This window comes from Austrofundulus limnaeus, unplaced genomic scaffold, assembly GCF_001266775.1.
Source record: "Austrofundulus limnaeus strain Quisiro unplaced genomic scaffold, Austrofundulus_limnaeus-1.0 Scaffold389, whole genome shotgun sequence".
NCBI lineage: Eukaryota > Metazoa > Chordata > Actinopteri > Cyprinodontiformes > Rivulidae > Austrofundulus > Austrofundulus limnaeus.
Window position 1 is genome coordinate 118,957 of NW_013952791.1, and position 17,766 is coordinate 136,722.

Sequence of the window (17,766 nt, forward strand, 5' to 3'; positions counted from 1 at the left end):
GACCAGACAGAAGTCATCAGGCCCTGCTTTACACTTTCAGGTTAATTTGGTTGATTTACTCATTACAGTACTTGTGTTGACTGCGTTACAGGGTTGTTTGTTTGTATTTTGTTTGTTTTTGGGKKTTWTTTTTGTGAGCATAGCACTGAGAAAGGTTAAATGACATGGGATATGACACATCCTCTGTTTTGTTTGTTCCACAGGTAAGAGAAGTTGCAGATGGTCATCCTGGTGTTCATGCTGCACAAGATTAGACCTGTGGATTTATTGCACATCTCCCGGTAAAACTCTGCAGAAGTGACACTGTCCTGATGAATCAGTCAAGCAAACCAGAGGGAGGTGATTTCTGGAAATAGCWCGTTTTCGGTCTCCTGCTGACTCAGCAGGAATGACACATCGTTCTTTGGTGAACGATTGGAATTCTGCACTTTAGTTTCACAGACTCAAATACATGTACATGTAATAGACAGCAGCACTGTGCTGTATCAGACAGAGGTTGTGGGGTTTGTGCCCCCATCCCACTACAATATTTTCCCCTGTGAGGGGAGACCACTATGTGCCAGCATTGCTTGTGCCTGTGCATTTGCTTAAAAGGGATGTTTCTGTGTTAATAATATATTGACAATGTAATTTTCTCATTATAGCATAAATAATAACATTTTAAGCTGGATTTGTAATTTCTAATTTTCATCTCCATATATGTTTACATGCACTAAGTCATGTTGATGGAAATGTGGCTAATAGAGAAAGAAAGGCCAACTGCTCGTTGAGATTTCTGCTAATTTATGTAGAATGTTAGGATTTATAAGAGGCAGTATTTTCGAATATATGAGCATTTAAATAACACAACGTTAAGATCGCGCTAGTTTGTACATTATACATAACTATACTTATTACTCAAGTTAGTCTTCCAACCATTGTGCCTCAGCTTTTTTTGAAATAATGTGCATTAGAACAAAAGCTGATATTAATGTTAACTATAAGAACTTTTTTTAACAACAAAAAAATGGATTTCACTGTAAATAAAATTACTAATCTTTCCAAAGAGTCTGCGTTGTCTGTCTGTTAGCAAAGCATTTTATTAGGACAGTTTTTATGAAATACACAGGAAATACTCAGTGGCTGTACCTTTACCACTGATTAGCTTTTGAGGCTGATTTATTTCAAGACATTTAAAAAGTTTCCCTGGTAGTTGAGTAAAATTGAGCTGGTTTGCATCTCTCAAGGAAAAGTTTACCATATTATTTCTCAATCATTTTTATAATGTTAATTAACGTGCTCCTTTTAGTGCGATAAACAAACACGCATTCGATTTCTAAATTCCACAGTGCGACTTGTTTACAACTCTTGACTTGAACTCGTGCAGCTTTACAGCCTGCCTGAGAAATTCTTTGTTTATAGGAGCAACATTTTTAAACTTGTTGGGGGAATTTTGTTGCGTCTCTGTGTGTGAGGGACAAACACAAAACAAGGAGTGAAAAAAAAAACTTGTTTTGCCATCTTTGACCCAACACGGTATAATCCACTCCTGCTGCTCACAGGCAAAAGGGAAGCATGTCGGAGATGCAGGACGTGCAAAGAGGAAAGCTGCTCTGTAGATAAGAGGGGTGTTGCACGGAAGCTCCGAGACTCTGATGTAACTGTTATCAAGAGCAAAACTATTTATTCAAGCAAGTCCAACCAAGTCAAGTTGAAAAATGTTGTTTATTCTCCCTCAGACACTCATTTCCTCTCTTCATTCTATGTTCAAACCTTGGTGGGGCTAAACAGAGAGCAGGGAGACGAGCAAGTCATGGGAGGGGTGGAAAATGAAAGCCTAAGATTTGAATAAGAACAGGAGTCTTTACTTACAGCTGACTTTTCTTGCCCTGTCGAAGCCACAGAGTAGAATTTATGCCAAAAACAGGCCAAAACAAAGCTCATCAGGGTTAGTTTGATATGGTGGAGGTGGACTTAAACATGGCAGGTTTCAGCAGTGCCAATGAGGAGAATCTGAAGGAGAATCAGGACCATGACCACCCAAAAGTAGACGTGGAAAGCCAGCTGCAGCACACGCAGCGAGACGTGCTGTGTGACTCCTGCATGGACAGCCCCAGCAAAGCAGTCAAATCCTGCCTGACCTGTCTGGTCTCCTACTGCGACGCCCACCTCAGACCACATCTGGAGAAAGCCAAGTTTCAGACTCACACTTTGGTGGACCCCCTCCATGAGATCGATGGCCGGATCTGCGAGGTCCATCGCCTTCCCTTCACAAGCTTCTGCCTTCAGGATGGCTGCTGTGTGTGTCTGGACTGCGAGAGTCAGGAGCACGGAGGGCACCAAACCAAGACTTTGGAGGCGGCTCGGGCACAGATTGAGGTCATAAAAATTGTTGTTTCTCTCTGTGGCAACTTTAAATATTGTTTTTTATGCTCCGATTTGTGAAACCAACTCGCTGTTTGTGACCGTTTGCAGAGCGAGCTTCTGCAGAAACACAAAGACGTCAATCAAAGCGTCTCTGATGTAGAGMAAGCGATTGAGAAACTGCAGAACAACAGTGACCTGATTAAGGTAACTTTAAAGTAAACACTGACATRAAGATTTTCACTGATYTGAGYGTATTCCATATCAGGCTTCAGCGCAGGAGGTTTGTGCTGTTATTGAACAGCAGTTCAGCAGGCTGCAGGCGGCCGTGCAGGAGGCCAGGAAAAGGGTCGAGCTGGTGCTGGAAGGAGAGCAGAACCTGGCTTGCAGACAGACGGAAGGCATTCAGGCTCATCTGGAGCAGAGGAGAGCCGAGCTGGTGAAAACATTGGCTGAAATAAGCAAACTGTCTGAGAACAAGTCTGACGCCGACTTTCTGAAGGTACGAACAACGGAAAACGCTTGTAAATGAAAGAAACGGCATTTTCTGCGTGAATGCAGTGAGTGCTGAGTGACTTTGCTGAATTTTATTGAAGAACTTGAAATGRCATGAGAGTGCAATTATAGCCGAAGGAAGCAAAACATGAGCATGAGTAGTTTAATTGCAAATTAAAAAAGAAAAAAAATCCAAAGTAAACCTGTGTGTAACAAAACAGCACTGCCTGCATCTGACATCTGTCAAAACTAAACAGGTTACAAAAACTGCTAAAAATACAAAGACTTAAACTAAAGACAAAATGTTTCTTTTCAAGCTTTTTTTTTGTTAAATTATATTTAGAATATGTACATTTTTAATTTTCTTCTTCAGTTTCTGTTTTTTCAATGAGGTTTTATAAYGGAATGACTAAATACACTTAAGCTTAAATACAGTGTTGTATAAAGTACCTCAAAGTGATACTTGAGTAAAAGTACAAGTATCTTATCATAAAAATACTTTGCTAAAAGTTAAAGTCTTCTCTAAAAATATTACTTGAGTAAAAGTCTTAAAGTCTCTGATATTTTTTGTACTTAAGTATCAAAAGTAAATTTCTGACACAAAATCTWCTTAAGTATTAAAAGTAAAAGTACTGAGTAAAAGTGAACAGTTAGATTTTCCGAWATGACATTTATTGGGAGGTGACTTCTCCAAAAAATATATTTTCTTACGRCRTGCAGCTGTGATGGGTTGTGTACAAGCTCATACTGTGTCAGAATGGTATATATTTGTACTTCTCATCCAACCACAGTGAAATACACTCTATCCAGGAGACACAGTTTTTCAGGATAGTATTTTTTTAAGTAATACAGACTCAGAATAAAATAGGAGTAACGACTTTCTACTTCTTACCTTTTTTAAAACTGTAGTGAGTAGAAAGTACAGATAATTGTGTAAAAATGTAATGAGTAAAAGTAAAAAGTACACTGAAAAAAATTACTCAAGTAAAGTACAGATAACCAAAATKTCTACTTAAGTACAGTAACAAAGTATTTGTACTTAGTTACTTTACAACTTTGCTTAAATACTCTTAATTTATGCCAACATTTGAACATTTTAAAGATGTCTACATTGATGATGAAATTGAAAATATATATATTTTTGGCGTGTACATAATGTAATTCTAATAAAGTGATCAAATATATAAATTTTATTAGCAATTTAGTCATAAAAAAATGTTTCACTAACTTTACTAATGTGATGTAAAGTTACAGAGTCCAGTCAGAATCAGAGTCAAATGTTTCATATTGGAATGGACTGGTACAAGAAGTTCTCCAAAATAAGAATTAATCCAGGATGAGGGTGTGTTGATAGTACATACTTCACTGGACATAAGTCCTGGTTCARAGAAAATACGCTTTCTTGCTTTTCACAGCTTCGTTTCACGTCACAAACCAGTTACAAGTTACATTTGCATTTCCTGTCGCGCTTCAGGGCTACTCGGAGTGGGAGAAAGGAGTGGCAGATGTGTGTGCGCCTGCTGTGCGCGTCGACCGGACGGATTATCTGCTCTCATACGGCCAAGCAGTGGCTGACGTTACGCAGGAGCTGTGTGACCTGGTTTCACATTCCTACGGCCAAGAAATGAGCCTGATGTGCAAAACTGGTAACTAGTTTCCCATCAGTTTACCTCACATCTCCTGACTGCATGCGTATATGAGAGAATGATAAAGTTTGGACTGTTGAAAAAATATGCTACAACCATATAATTTGTTGTTCTAGAAAGATTTGATGTTCTTGTTTTGTTTTAACTAAAGATTACTGTGGTTTGAATTGAGGAAAAAAGGGACAGATATAAGATTTTTATTCTTCTCTCTGCTTCATTTCATTTCATTGTATTTGTATTTTTTATTGTAGATAAATTTGGGTTTTTTAATGACATGAATAAAGTTAAACAATAAACAATATTATTGTTTGAACAGGCGTAAAGACCACGATGACCGAAACTCAGCTTTCATCCCTGCCTGACCCCGAGACAAGAGAAGACTTTTTGAAATGTAAATACTTTCATATTATAATCTGTTTTCTTTCAGTCAGAGCTAAAYAACCAACTGCATTTCCTGTTTCAGTCAAAAAGAGTTTGACCTTTGACCCGGACACCACCCATCATTTTCTACGTAGAACAGAGGACGACAGAAAGCTGACCAACACCAGCCCCTGGCAGCACAGCTACCCTGACCACCCCGGTCGCTTTGAACACTGGCGTCAGGCCCTGACCTCAGAGAGCCTTTACTTAGGAAGACACTACGTTGAGGCAGAGCTGAGCGGGGAGGGTGCACACGTCGGTGTCGCCTACAAGAGTATAGATCGTAAGGGCGAGCAAAGTGGCAACTGCATCACTGGGAGCGAGTCTTCTTGGTGCGTAGGGCGAGACGGCCGGGGGGTCTCTGCCTGGCATGCAGGTGAGGCGACAGCTTTGGAAGTCACTGACCTCGCCAGAATCGGTTTGTATCTGGACTTTGAGCGGGGGTCTCTGTCTTTCTACGGCGTAACAGCCCACATGCAGCTGCTGCATACTTACATCACTAACTTTACAGAGCCCCTTTATGTAATAGTTTGGTTATCAAAGAAAGACAATGTTGTTTCTTTGGTTTAATTTGAAATGAGATTTAAAGGGATCCCCGATTAGTTGTAACATTAGACTTTATTTGATAAACACCTATTTTAACTGTAAAATAAAGACTGTAAAATTACTGTAGGATGTTTAGTTTTTATAATTTTTAAACTAAAAGTTTAAAAATATATTACACGGACGGGGCCATTTTATTTACATGCAAAGCATTCTGGGTAAATGATGACGTGGATAGGTCCACGTTGTGAGGCTGCTAGCGAGCTATATCCACCCTGAAGGTTAATCTTGGACAATATCTGATGATCGACTCTTTTAAATGAAACCAGAGAGCGTTGACAGAGAGGAGAAGGTAGAAATGACTCAGCCTGTAACTGAAAATATRGATGGAGGACAACAGAGCTGCTTCATGGAAGAAGAACCTCAGCTTAGCCTGTTAGCTTTAGCGTTAGCCCCGACGCTATCACCATATATGTACTGTATTAGCTCAGTGCTACACATTCTCTCGTCACTGAGGTCCTCCATCCTCATAACAGAGAGGGGAACATAAAAATGACTCAGCCTGCAACTGAAAATATGGTTGGAAGACCCCAGTTTAACTTGTTAGTTTGTCACGCTAGCGCTGAGCTAACACATATAAGGCAATATAACGTGAGAGCTAGCGCAAAGGCTAACAGGCTAAGCTGAGGTTCTTCTTCCATGAAGCAGCTCTGTTGTCCTCCATCTATATTTTCAGTTCCAGGCTGAGTCATTTCTACCTTCTCCTCTCTGTCAACGCTCTCTGGTTTCATTTAAAAGAGTCGATCATCAGATATTGTCCAAGATTAACCTTCAGGGTGGATATAGCTCACTCACACCAAGGACCTATCTGTGTCATCATTTACCCAGAATGCTTTGTGTCTAAACAAAATGGCTCCGTCCGTGTTAAAATATATTTTTAATAATTTAAAAAACTACACAGCCTACAGTATTTTTACAGTCTTTATTTTACAGTTACAATATGTTTATCAAATAAGTCTAATATTACAACTAATTGGGGATCCCTTTAAAAATCTTCTTGTGAAAAGATAGTACCATAAATGTTTATAAAAGATCCGTGACAAAGACAAGATGTTGCACAAATGCCAGATTTTTCTCATGTATGTCAGTGAAGATTAAATTTACTGCCATCTAGTGGCACYTGTGCACAGTGTTTCCACTGCTTTGCAACCATTCCACTGCTCTTAAAACACGGTCCAACATAAACAAGAAAAAGAGAACACCTATAATTCACAGTTTATTTGTCCTCAAAGTTTATTTGRTAATTAAAAATGTTATCGTCTGACTACAATTTATGATCATTGACAATGTTCAACTGCTATAAACCCATGAACTGCAAAGTCCTCATACTAACGCAAGTTAACATTTCATCTGTGATGCGTGTGAAGGTCAGCTTTAAACTGAAAAATCGGACGGATTCTCATCATAAACTGGATTTACAAAGTGCACACCTGTGCTAGTCATGGCGATGGTGTTACGGTCAGACTCGTACAGGCCGGGAATGTCACTCAGCATGTCGGGTTGATCAAACATCGGGTTATCGAAACCGTGATTAACCCCCCCGCTGCTGTCTCCAACAACCGGGTTCCTCCTGAAGGAGCTCAGAGATGGCACTGAAGGCATGGGTGGYATTTGCACCACACCCTTCCGAATCAGCACGACGAAGAGAAGGATGAGTGTGATCAGAACCAAAGCTGTGAACACAACTCCAACCACCATCCCTGCATTGGTTTTAGGAGTGCTGGTGTTCCCGGAGGAGGCTTGAAATTCAGCCTTTGTGATTCCCAGATTAGAGCCGTGAGATTGAGCATCGTTTATGATGTTCTGGGCCAGATCCTCTGACAGTTTCCCCGTCTCTCCATCCACAATGAGCACCTGGATCTCAGGTGAGGTACCAAAAGGGATCACCCCCATTAAACGCTGCGGCTTTAAGACTTTCGACATGCCCAGCTGGATGGACGCATATTGTGGCTGGGTGAGAAAAAGGTGTTTGATTCGGTCCCTGTAACTCTGCAGGTTGAAGCCTTCAGCATAACTGATGGTAATGATGGCACCACACACGTGACAGCAGTGTCCCACGGGAAGGAGAGGCATTTTACAGCTTGGAGAGGCACAAGTCACTGAGCTACAAATCCTCTGATGGTTCACAGAGTTCCCACAGTCGCAGCCGGTGGGATCCCCGCAGCCTGGGTTTCCAGCTGTGACAGCTGAGGACCCGTGAAACTGCAGGTGGCCCGAGCTCGAGCTGAGATACTGGGAGAACTCAGACCTGCTGCTGAACACCTCCCCGAGCACAGACACAGATTTGACGGGGATGGTGGACTGGCCGCAGCTGGTGTCCACGCGGAAAGAGGAGAGATCTTTGAAAACGACGTCATCGTGCTGACAGGGCACGCTCTCCTCGTGCACCGCGAACAGGAAACTTCCGTGCTGCAGGTCATTCAGAGTGGCAGCGGCCTGCCACAGAGCCGGATCGAACCACTGAAGAGAGTCGGAATCTTTGAACATGGCTCTCACGCCTGCTCCACAGCCGGGGTCTTGACCGACGTAAAATCCAGCCCCTGAATTCAGTATGAGCTCTCCGTCGACGGGCAGCAGCAGGTCCTGCACAGCATGAGTGATCTCCACGAACACAGACACTTTACCCTGAGCCGGAAACTGAACTGTGTCGCTGCCACACGGAACATCTCCCTTGTCCCAGTTGGTTTTGTTCTCATAGTTGGTGTCAGGGATCCACTGTTTGTAAAGAGCCTCCGTTGCCCCAACAAGGCAGACGAGCAGGAGCRCGTGTGGTGCTTTCAGCATCTTGAGAGTTGTTGACGAGCAGAGGCGAGATTCTGTGATCTTTGACCCCCAGACTTGTGATCAACACAGGGGCAAACTGCTGACTGGCAGACTTCATGCAGCTGATCTGTAAAAGATTTACATCATCTGCATCAACACACCTACTGTAAAATCACTTATAACACAAATAAATACACACCTATTGCAAATACACATTTATTTATTTGTATTTGTATTATTGCAAATACACATATAAATTCCTATATATTTGTCTATACAATGCTTCTTATATCTTTTGAAAGCCTGTTAATTTGCCTTTTAAGTTGTGCCACATTTGTAAGGATCATGCATTTGCGGRATGAGCAGTAGAGCTGAGTATGTTGGTTGCGCACATGAAAGATTTGCCAAATCTTCTCTGCCAAACAGCTYATTTTGCTGTTATTGACACTTGTGTTGAGCTTCTGGTAGCCAGTCAGGTGCCAGGTACAAGATTTATTATCAAGAAGCATTGTTGCAAAGAAATAATCTACCAAACACGCATTCCCTTACTTTTTGTGCTGAATTTCTTTGGCAATATGCATTCCTTCCAGGACTTTTAGACCATTAAGTTCTTTACAGAATTTTTTTTATTCTTCCTTTATAATAAAATAAATGTACGGCCTATCTTTAACCTATTAAATCATAATCAGTGTCAAGAACTCATTTGGATTTGTGCTGATGTGGATACATTTAGTACAACCTTTAAGTTTGATGAAAACAGTGTAATTCAGGCATCGTGTCAAAATAAAAGTATCTCACTCAAATAACTCATCACTGAATTGTTTTATTGAAGCTGATCAGTACATAAGCTACAAAGCTCACCTTCGTTGTCAATCGGTGTAGATCCTCCAGTCATCTGAAGATTTACACACTGAATCTAAACTTAGTAAACTGTCATTTCAATTGTCACCAAAGTACATGAGGTTTCACCTTGAACAAATCCTATAAATGTTTCTGAGAAGTGGACTAGTATAAACACACGCCCCTGTTGAACTCAGACTCCTTTTTTTTTTTTTACCTCCGAGCTTCATTTGTACTAAAAAAAAAAGGATGCAAGAACAACAGATCTTGTTAAACATAAAAATCAGTTTGTAAAGAACAAGAAACAACTGAGAAAAAGAAATTGTAATTGCATATTTATATCTCAATTTATGGCTGTGGAACATACTGTATATCCATATGTGATTTAAATGTATCTGTATTAATAAACTTAGCTTACTTTTATGTTAAAAAAAGATTATTTCTACTGGGTCTCATTTTCTGATAAATAGACATAGGAAGTGAATAACAGGTATGAGAACTAATGGGTTTATAACAAGTGATTATGATATGGCCAGTATACTTTGTGCTCACAATAAGTCCAGTTAAACACAGCAATATAAAGATGATAGGTGATGATCCAGTGTTTTATATACATACAGCTTTAAGTTTACACTTTTCTAAAATGTAGCAACCACATYTTGAGTTACTTGCAAAGTTTTCTGAGAACTTTCAGGTCATCGACACACTGCAGTCGACGCCAACCTTTCTGTTTACAGCAAACACAAGTGTCAGTCAASAAGGAGAGAAAATCTTATATTGTATTCTTAGTGTGACGGTTGCTCCATAAAAGTCTTTGACTCAAACTCATCTGTCATCCAAAGACGTCAGTGGCATGTAGGAATAGATTGAAGCTGGCGTCTGATTCCATCACTAAGAGACAGGAAGGTCTGTGTAAATAATATTATTGCTTTATCGATCAAATAACCATGCATACAGAAAGGAATAACTGTTGATATTTAAAGGCGACTAAAAGATCTGTGTAGTATCTTTTCCATGAAGTCGGCAAATATTGATATTTACAGTTACAAGGATTATCCCTTTGCCCCCAAAGTCTGTAAAACACGGTCAAGACAATCAATACAAGCTTGATGATAGATTTCAGTGCAAATTTTGTGCATCCATATTAAAAAATAAATGATTTCCTACGGATGAAAATCTTTTGAAAATGCTTTGGTTTATGTGGATTTTCAAAGACCTCAAGGCACATGTCAAACTCAAGGCCTGTGGGCCGAATCTGGTACCTATTACCATTTTATCTGACCCCAAAAGGAAATACTATCTTCACTGGTGCCCACATAGGTGCGAAGGGCAGAGTAAAACCCTGGACAGGTTACAAGTCCATACAAAGACAGTCATTCATGTTCTTGCCAGTTAGCCTAACAGTCAGGTTTCTGRTCTGTGGGAGGAGACCAGATTACCTGGAGAAAACCCACACATGAACAGAGAGAACATGCAAACTCTATTCTGAAAGGTCCCCAGATGGTTTGATCCAGAAACTTCTTGCTGAGAGGTAACAACTCACAGGAGTGTTAAACTCAGTTAGGTGAGTGTTTGTTTGTCTCATTTGTCTCTGTGTGGCTCTGTGATGGACTTGTGACCTGTCYAGGATGTACCCCTCCCCTTGCATAGTCACTGATGGATATGTGCACCAGTGACCCTGAATGGAAGAAGCCRGTAAATATCATGAATGGATTCTCTTTATGTTCACTCCAGTCCTAATGGTATGATGCCCTCTAGAGGCTAACATGTGAACGTGTCACCTTTATTTAGTTTTTCTTCTTATTGCTGCAAACTTTCACCTTCAGATGAAAACACAAATGATCAACACAGAATTCATTGATTCATTTCAATATATATTTTCAATACATTTCCAGGAAAATACACTTTTTCTGAATTAAGCAGGTCAGAACTGCAAGCTAGATCAAAAACAAATGCATCTTTTACATAAAAACGTCTTTACTATTGTCCTCAAACGTCACATGAACTACAAATCAAAACCAAACAGATAACGAAGAAAGGTTCAAGTTCACTTTAAAGCAAGWACAATAAATAATATGAAACACGACTACTTCACCATCCAAGCTTGTTACACACTTACTGTAGCTCTGATGGAAAAGATCACATCCTCAAAGACAAAGATAAAAGTTAAATATTTTTTTTCCTATTTCACTTCTAAAACAGCTGCATTTTTTTTTTAGCAAACGCTCCAGTCGTTTCGTTGCTTCAGCAAACATTCAGCCGTCTTGAGGTCTCAAATGTACAAACACAGTTGCTTATGAACGTCACTGATGATACTTTTCATTTCTCCAAGTGCAAGGGGGCAAAAATCAAAATGAGCAGGAAGGTTGAACACAGTGAGGTTTACCAGGAAACCAGCTGATGCTGAAGAAAGAAGGAACCCTGGATCCACAGGTCTGATTGTTTTTTTTCTTCCCAGTCTTAAAGCTTCTTGTTTACATCCTCTGGATCTCAAAGAGACGAACATCTGTGTCATACCAGATGGGAGGATCCACATTGCTAAACAACAACAACAACAACTTGTCAGTTTTAGTTTAAACTTTTAAAAAAATCATATTCTAGCTAAATTACCGCAAATAAACGACTCCCCACATGTAGGTGCGAAACCACATGGCAGTGCCAGCGTTGGCCTGATACTTTCTGATCAGGATGGGGTGAGGAACGGGCAGCAGACCCACTAATGTGCCGTGCTGCAGGAACTTCAGGATCTCAGATTCATCCGTCAGGCCTCTGGGGTGAAACAGAAAGCAACATTTCAGCAGCGTTTCACTCATTAATGAGCAACAATAAAGTTTCTGCAACAGGAAGGTAAATAAAACCAACTTGTCAATGCAGATTTTCTCCACCTGGGGAACCAGCACTTGTAGAAGACGCATAATTGTCTGCAGAGGCAACTTGCACTTCCAAGACAAGATCTGGATAAAATAACATTTTAATGCTTACCATAGCTGATATCAAATATTTGATGAGACCAAAAACAGAGAAAAAAAGCAGAATATTTTACTGACCCACTCTGGTGTCGGAGCCCATAATGAAGTTGAAGAGGCACTCGACAAACGTCTTCTTTCCATTTCAGCTTCAGTGTAGAAAACGTCCTGTTTTTAAAGAGAAGAAGCAGTTTAATATTTTTTTTATTTTGGGAAATACATGCAGAAAAGAAGAATAAATTTACTTCATTGTCTCTTCCGGAGTTGGACTCGGTGTCACTGGTTGCTCCGGCTGCACTTTGGTCTGACTGGGCTGTGGCTGGGGAGTCCATCTTTGGGACTGACACCATGGTGCCGTCCTCTGATACCTGRGACTTTTCTGTCAGTTTGTCAATTCCTGAAAGAAGGCGAGACGAGCAGATGGATCAGAAAAGAAATCATCAAACAGGAACTTTCAAATCGCAGCTTTTTGTCTTATGAAATAAATGATTTTACCAAATGTATTTCAAAGCAGCTGAGCATCTGTCATCTTGTATCAAGCTCAACTTAAAAAAAAAAACACTTGACACTCAAAACCTAAAGCAACTTTTTGTTTCGTACCTGGTATAGCGACTAGACTGGCCTTGAGCGTGCCAGGCTCTGCCGGTGCTGCAGGATGAGAGCCCTCCATGGACACCGTCTCCTGGGAGCTAGTGCGGGAAATTGTATCCGGCGACTTCTTCTTCTTCTGCAAGGCCTTTTGGATTGTAGCGGGGTCGGAGGGCAGGTTGGCCAGCTGGTGGAACACATTACGCTTGCGGATGATGGCGTAAACCAGGCTGCAGTTTCCTGCGAAATACGGACAAAACCTGAAAAACTGCTTTGATAAAAATAGAAATTCCGCAGCGTTGGCTTACCATCAAACTGGTACTGGATAATATTGTTGAATGCCTCGAGAAGAAAAAAAACAAGGTGATGGTTCTGGGCGACAGAGAACAGGAACCAAGTTGTGGAAAAGGCCTCGAGGAGGTGGAGCAGTTTATTGGCAGCCACCATAGACAGGCTCTTCAGGTAGGGGGAAACTGAACAGGCCAGAGGAAAAGAGTGTTCCACATGTTCTCAATGGAATAAAACAAACGCAAATAAAATCATAGCATTCACTGAAGAGACTCCTAGCCCACAAAAAATGAATTTAATGGCTAAAAAAATGGATATTGCACAATGTGTTTCCTTTAAATTACCTGATGTGAATGACTCAAATCAAATCTCAGCTAAATATCTGCAAATTTCACAAATTCATATAATTGTTTCTGTTGGCTCAGGTTGATTAGCTGTGGCCRCCATCTTGAGTTGAGTTGGCTCCAAAAATTAATTGGCTGTAGGTATACATCCAATAATTACCTTCTGAAGGTTTCATTAAAGGCGCTGTCACACCATTGTAAGAATATTTTGCGTTTGTTAACTGAAATCGTGACAAAACCACATAAATATATTGAATCGATAAAAATGTGAAGAGAATAGACCATACAATCCCAGATCTGGTTCTGAGCTATGCTTTATTGCTTACGGCTGAAGCAAGCAGAGCAGCGTTGTCCAAAACTGGAAGTTCCGGTCTACGTATACAGGGATCTTCAGTGCCTGGTACGCCCACTACAGGCCTACGGCTGAATTACAGACACTCTGAATAGCAATGCTCACCTACTGTTTTTATTAACAGGGTTTATTATGTGTTGTCAAGGTGTTTCGGGAATGTAACTAAACCTATTTTAATCAAGCCATAACTATAGATTATAAAAGTCAAGCCTTAAAAAGGAAAACTAAGAAATTGATGAGGTGCTTTTAAATCAGTGTTTAACTGACTAATAAATTCCTTCACTATGATGTTTTAGACAACTTATGCTAACTTATGAAAAGTTTGGAGACATCTATGTTGAAGTTGGTATTCAAAAAAAATCAACTGGAAGCTCCTTTTAGGCACGTACGTACCGTAATGCTAAGAAATTGATTAAACATCTAACTTTAAAAATAAATTTAATGGAAAAGAACATGTCACAAGTTGGCATAAGTTGTTTAAAACRTCATAGTSGGACAGGGCCTTAACACCCAYCCATGGTTTATGAGATATTTTGCTAACATGGCGCATGCAGATACAGGCAAAAACACAAACTACTTCTWGTGAATTTAAGAAACAAAAAATAATTAAATACATATGTTTCAAGGGATCCCCGATTAGTTGTAACATTAGACTTTATATGATAAACACGTACTTTAACTGTAAAATTAAGACTGTAAAAATACTGTAGGATGTACACATTCTCCTCTCGTCACTGAGGTCCTCCATCTACATGACAGAGAGGGGAACACAAAAATGACTCAGCCTGTAACTGAAAATATGGATGGAGGACCTCAGTTTAGCTTGTTTGTCGCGCTAGTGCCGAGCTAATACATATAAGGCGATATAGCGAAAGGGCTAGCGCGAAGGCTAACAGGCTAAACTGAGGTTCTTCTTCCATGAAGCAGCTCTGTTGTCCTCCATCTATGTTTTCAGTTACAGGCTGAGTCATTTCTACCTTCTCCTCTCTGTCAACGCTCTCTAAAAGAGCCGATCATCAGATATTGTCCAAGATTAACCTTCAGGGTAGATATAGCTCGCTAGCAGCCTCACACCGATGACCTGGTTGACATCATTTACCCAGAATGCTTTGTGTGTAAATAAAATGGCCCCGTCCGTGTTAAAATATATTTTAAAAAATTTACAAAACTAAACAGCCTACAGTATTTTTACAGTCTTAATTTTACAGTTAAAATGAATTTTKATCAAATAAAGTTTAATGTTACAACTAATCGTGGATCCCTTTAAAGAAACTTAGAAGCAAAAGCAGTGGAATAACTTACCATTTACAATAATGGTGAGCAGGCAGTCAAAGAGAGGCTGAAGACGCTGGTGCCCTGTGGTGATAATCTTGTGAAAAACCTGGAGAATAAACAGGAATTATTAGTATTTTATCACTGATGATTATAACTAGTCAACTGCAAAAAATGTCCATTTAACCAAGTTTTAAAATCTTATATCCAGTCAAAAAAGTCTTTTTGATCTTGTTTTGAGACGGATTTACTAAATAAGAACTGATTGTGTAAGAATAATAATCTTGTTTTCAGAATGTGTAAGATTATTTGTCTTGTTGGCCTGAAAATTTGACTCAAATTAAGTCAAAAAATTTTGCCAATGGAGTAAGAAAATTTTACTTGGTAAGATTCTTGAAATACTTGATTTGACTCATTTTTTCTTATCTCAAGAATCTTACCAAGTAAAATTTCTTACTCCATTGGCAGAAAATTTTGACTTAATTTGAGTCAAATTTTCAGGTTGACAAGACAAATAATCTTACACGTTCTGAAAACAAGATTATTATTCTTACACAATCAGTTCTTGTTTAAGAAATCAGTCTCAAAACGAGATCAAAAAGACTTTTTGGCTGGAAATAAGGTTTTAAACTTGGTTAGATGGAAAGTTTTTGAAGCGCAAACATGTGAAGAATTTGGCCCCTGCCTCACCACTATGAGCAGGTCGGCGTGAGTCCCTGTGAACACTGGGATGTCCATGGGCACGTGGAGGGAATAGGGCTTATTCAAGCGCACACCGAAGTTTCTCTCTCCGCTCAGCAGGAGCAAAATGAACACACCGATGTGCATGAGTCCAACACGCGCTGCAGTAATATGTCACACCAGAGGTTAATCTYGTGACTGCTGAGTCTGCGTTCACACTAAACAAAAAACAAAAACAAAAAAAAAGATCTTACATTGATCAGCCCTGGCATCATTCAGGTAGTAAAGAATAGGAACCAGAACATCCAACACATCACTGCTCTTCAGGACAAAAAACAGGAATTTCTAAAAAATAAATAAATAAAGGAGAGAGAAAGCACAAAAAGGATTATTATAGATTTGTAATGAAAGTTTGAACACTTCTAAAAACTTGCTTTTAGTTCTGTTTTACCTTATTGAAGTCACAAAGTTTCCAGAACAGCACCAGCAGCTCTTGGTGGAACTGGATTTTCTTGGTGGAATTGGGCAGGTACGTCTGAGCCAGAGGGTTGGTCAGCAGACGAGCGAGGCCCTTCAGTACAAAGTCAAAGTCCTGCAAACAGAAACAAAACAAAAAAAATTAAATAACATACTTTGAACAACAGATCTTTTGAAATGTAAACTTTTTCTTATAGAAACATTTCCAACAAACCTCCTCTCTGTGAATCCTCGACAGGTAATTCACAAACAGGTTTTCGGGGCCTGCTGGCTGCACAGAGAGCAGGAGATGCTTTGAGTGTGACGTCAGATCTCACCAACAAACTGATTTCTGTGCCGCTCTCTTTGTCGTACCTCTTGTTCCTCAATGCTGGATGGTGAGGCCGGGGGGTGAGGGACCCCTCCGTCATGCTCCAGGGTCACGATGAGGATCTGGACCGCCTGCTCCACCAGCTGTTCCCGGTAGTCAGAGAAGAGCAGGTGGTTGTACGGGATCCCGTAGCCCACGGGGTCGTACGCACACACCACGTTGAGCAGAGACGTAAACAGAGGCAGAGCATGTCTGAGGAGATAAACAGAAAGAACAGGTTACAACTCTGATCCTTTTTAAACCTAGATTCAATTGAATACACTACAAAAACAAGATATGTTATGTTCAAATGGATAAACTTTATTAGTTTTTTCCAATTATTCACTCATTTTGAACTTGATGCCTGCAACGCATTACAAAAACACTTGGACAGGAGCATGTTTACCTCTGTGTTCTACAACCTTTCCTTTTAACACTCAATAAGTGTTTGAGAACTGAGGACACGAATTGTTGAAGCTTTGCAGGTGAAACTCTTTCCCATTCTTTTTTTAACACTCTTTCCCATTCTTGCTTGATGTACAACTGCAGTCGCTCAACAGTCCAGAGTCTCYGTTGTCGTATTTTGCTTCACAATGCCCCTAACATCCGGACAGTCCTTTTCCTCTGTGGCCCAGAGGACACCACGTCCGTGATTTCCAAAAATAATTTGAAAACGTGGACTCGTCAGACCCCAGGACACTTCTCCACTTTGCGTCAGTCCATCTCAGATGAGCCTGGGCCCAGAGAAGCCGGCTGTATTTCTGGGTGTTGTTGATATCTGGCTTTTGCTTTGCATGGCGGAGTTTGAACTTGTAGCTGTAGAGACGAACTGTGTTCACTGACAATGTTTTCCTGACGTGTTCCTGAGGCCATGTGGTTATATCTGTAACTAAATGATAGTTTTTAATACAGTGCCACCTGAGGGATCGAAGGTCATTGGCATTCATTGGTTTCCGACCTTGCTGCTTAATTGTAGATATGTACCCAGATTCTCTGAATGTTTTGATGACATTATGAACCATTGAAGATGAAATCCTTAAATTCCTTGCAATTGTTCATTAAGAAGCAATGGACCTCATGCTAGAACCATTCGCACGAACAGATTTGTTCTGAAGCTGTGCGTACGAGTGATTTAGGAGAATTTGTGGCATTCACCAATGTTTTCGTATTCTAAGATTTTCTTCAGATACGAACAAAATTCACGAGTGGTCCAGACCTGTCGTATATTTTACCAGCAGTCAGTCAGACGTATTTTTCTCATTAATAATGTCCTGATGCATCTCAGTAATCCAGGTAAAAAATCAAAGGAAGAAAAAATTGTATAGGTCCTCTGGACGGG

At 40.2% G+C, this 17,766-nt stretch overlaps 4 protein-coding genes across 4 annotated transcripts in view; 2 read left to right on the forward strand and 2 right to left on the reverse strand.

Annotated features, from left to right (window-relative positions):
- The window catches only part of ush1ga (Usher syndrome 1Ga (autosomal recessive)), a 3,584-nt gene extending 2,564 nt beyond the window's left edge, over positions 1–1,020 (forward strand). Inside the window, exon 3 of the mRNA XM_014023768.1 lies at positions 204–1,020. Within this exon, the coding sequence (XP_013879222.1) occupies positions 204–207 (4 nt within the window). The 3' untranslated portion in view covers positions 208–1,020. The remainder of the gene's footprint in view (positions 1–203) is intronic.
- A 703-nt stretch (positions 1,021–1,723) lies between these two features.
- LOC106528538 (tripartite motif-containing protein 16) lies at positions 1,724–5,537 on the forward strand. Its single transcript, XM_014023727.1, has 6 exons — positions 1,724–2,358; positions 2,455–2,550; positions 2,612–2,845; positions 4,313–4,484; positions 4,801–4,875; positions 4,948–5,537. Exons 1-6 carry the CDS (start codon positions 1,939–1,941, stop codon positions 5,472–5,474), a joined length of 1,524 nt encoding a protein of 507 aa, XP_013879181.1. The 5' UTR covers positions 1,724–1,938; the 3' UTR covers positions 5,475–5,537.
- Positions 5,538–6,715: 1,178 nt separating this feature from the next.
- On the reverse strand, positions 6,716–8,621 carry amn (amnion associated transmembrane protein). Its single transcript, XM_014023761.1, has one exon. It carries the CDS (start codon positions 8,289–8,291, stop codon positions 6,882–6,884), a length of 1,410 nt encoding a protein of 469 aa, XP_013879215.1. The 5' UTR covers positions 8,292–8,621; the 3' UTR covers positions 6,716–6,881.
- Positions 8,622–10,963: 2,342 nt separating this feature from the next.
- Positions 10,964–17,766, reverse strand: part of hid1a (HID1 domain containing a) — a 12,337-nt gene continuing 5,534 nt past the window's right edge. The window contains exons 7-19 of the mRNA XM_014023760.1: positions 16,433–16,640; positions 16,293–16,349; positions 16,053–16,193; positions 15,856–15,946; positions 15,611–15,762; positions 14,951–15,029; positions 12,973–13,137; positions 12,677–12,904; positions 12,322–12,473; positions 12,158–12,244; positions 11,973–12,064; positions 11,721–11,879; positions 10,964–11,648 (exon numbers count right to left, since the gene is read on the reverse strand). Coding sequence (XP_013879214.1) covers positions 11,585–11,648; positions 11,721–11,879; positions 11,973–12,064; positions 12,158–12,244; positions 12,322–12,473; positions 12,677–12,904; positions 12,973–13,137; positions 14,951–15,029; positions 15,611–15,762; positions 15,856–15,946; positions 16,053–16,193; positions 16,293–16,349; positions 16,433–16,640 — 1,675 coding nt within the window. The 3' untranslated portion in view covers positions 10,964–11,584. The remainder of the gene's footprint in view (positions 11,649–11,720; positions 11,880–11,972; positions 12,065–12,157; positions 12,245–12,321; positions 12,474–12,676; positions 12,905–12,972; positions 13,138–14,950; positions 15,030–15,610; positions 15,763–15,855; positions 15,947–16,052; positions 16,194–16,292; positions 16,350–16,432; positions 16,641–17,766) is intronic.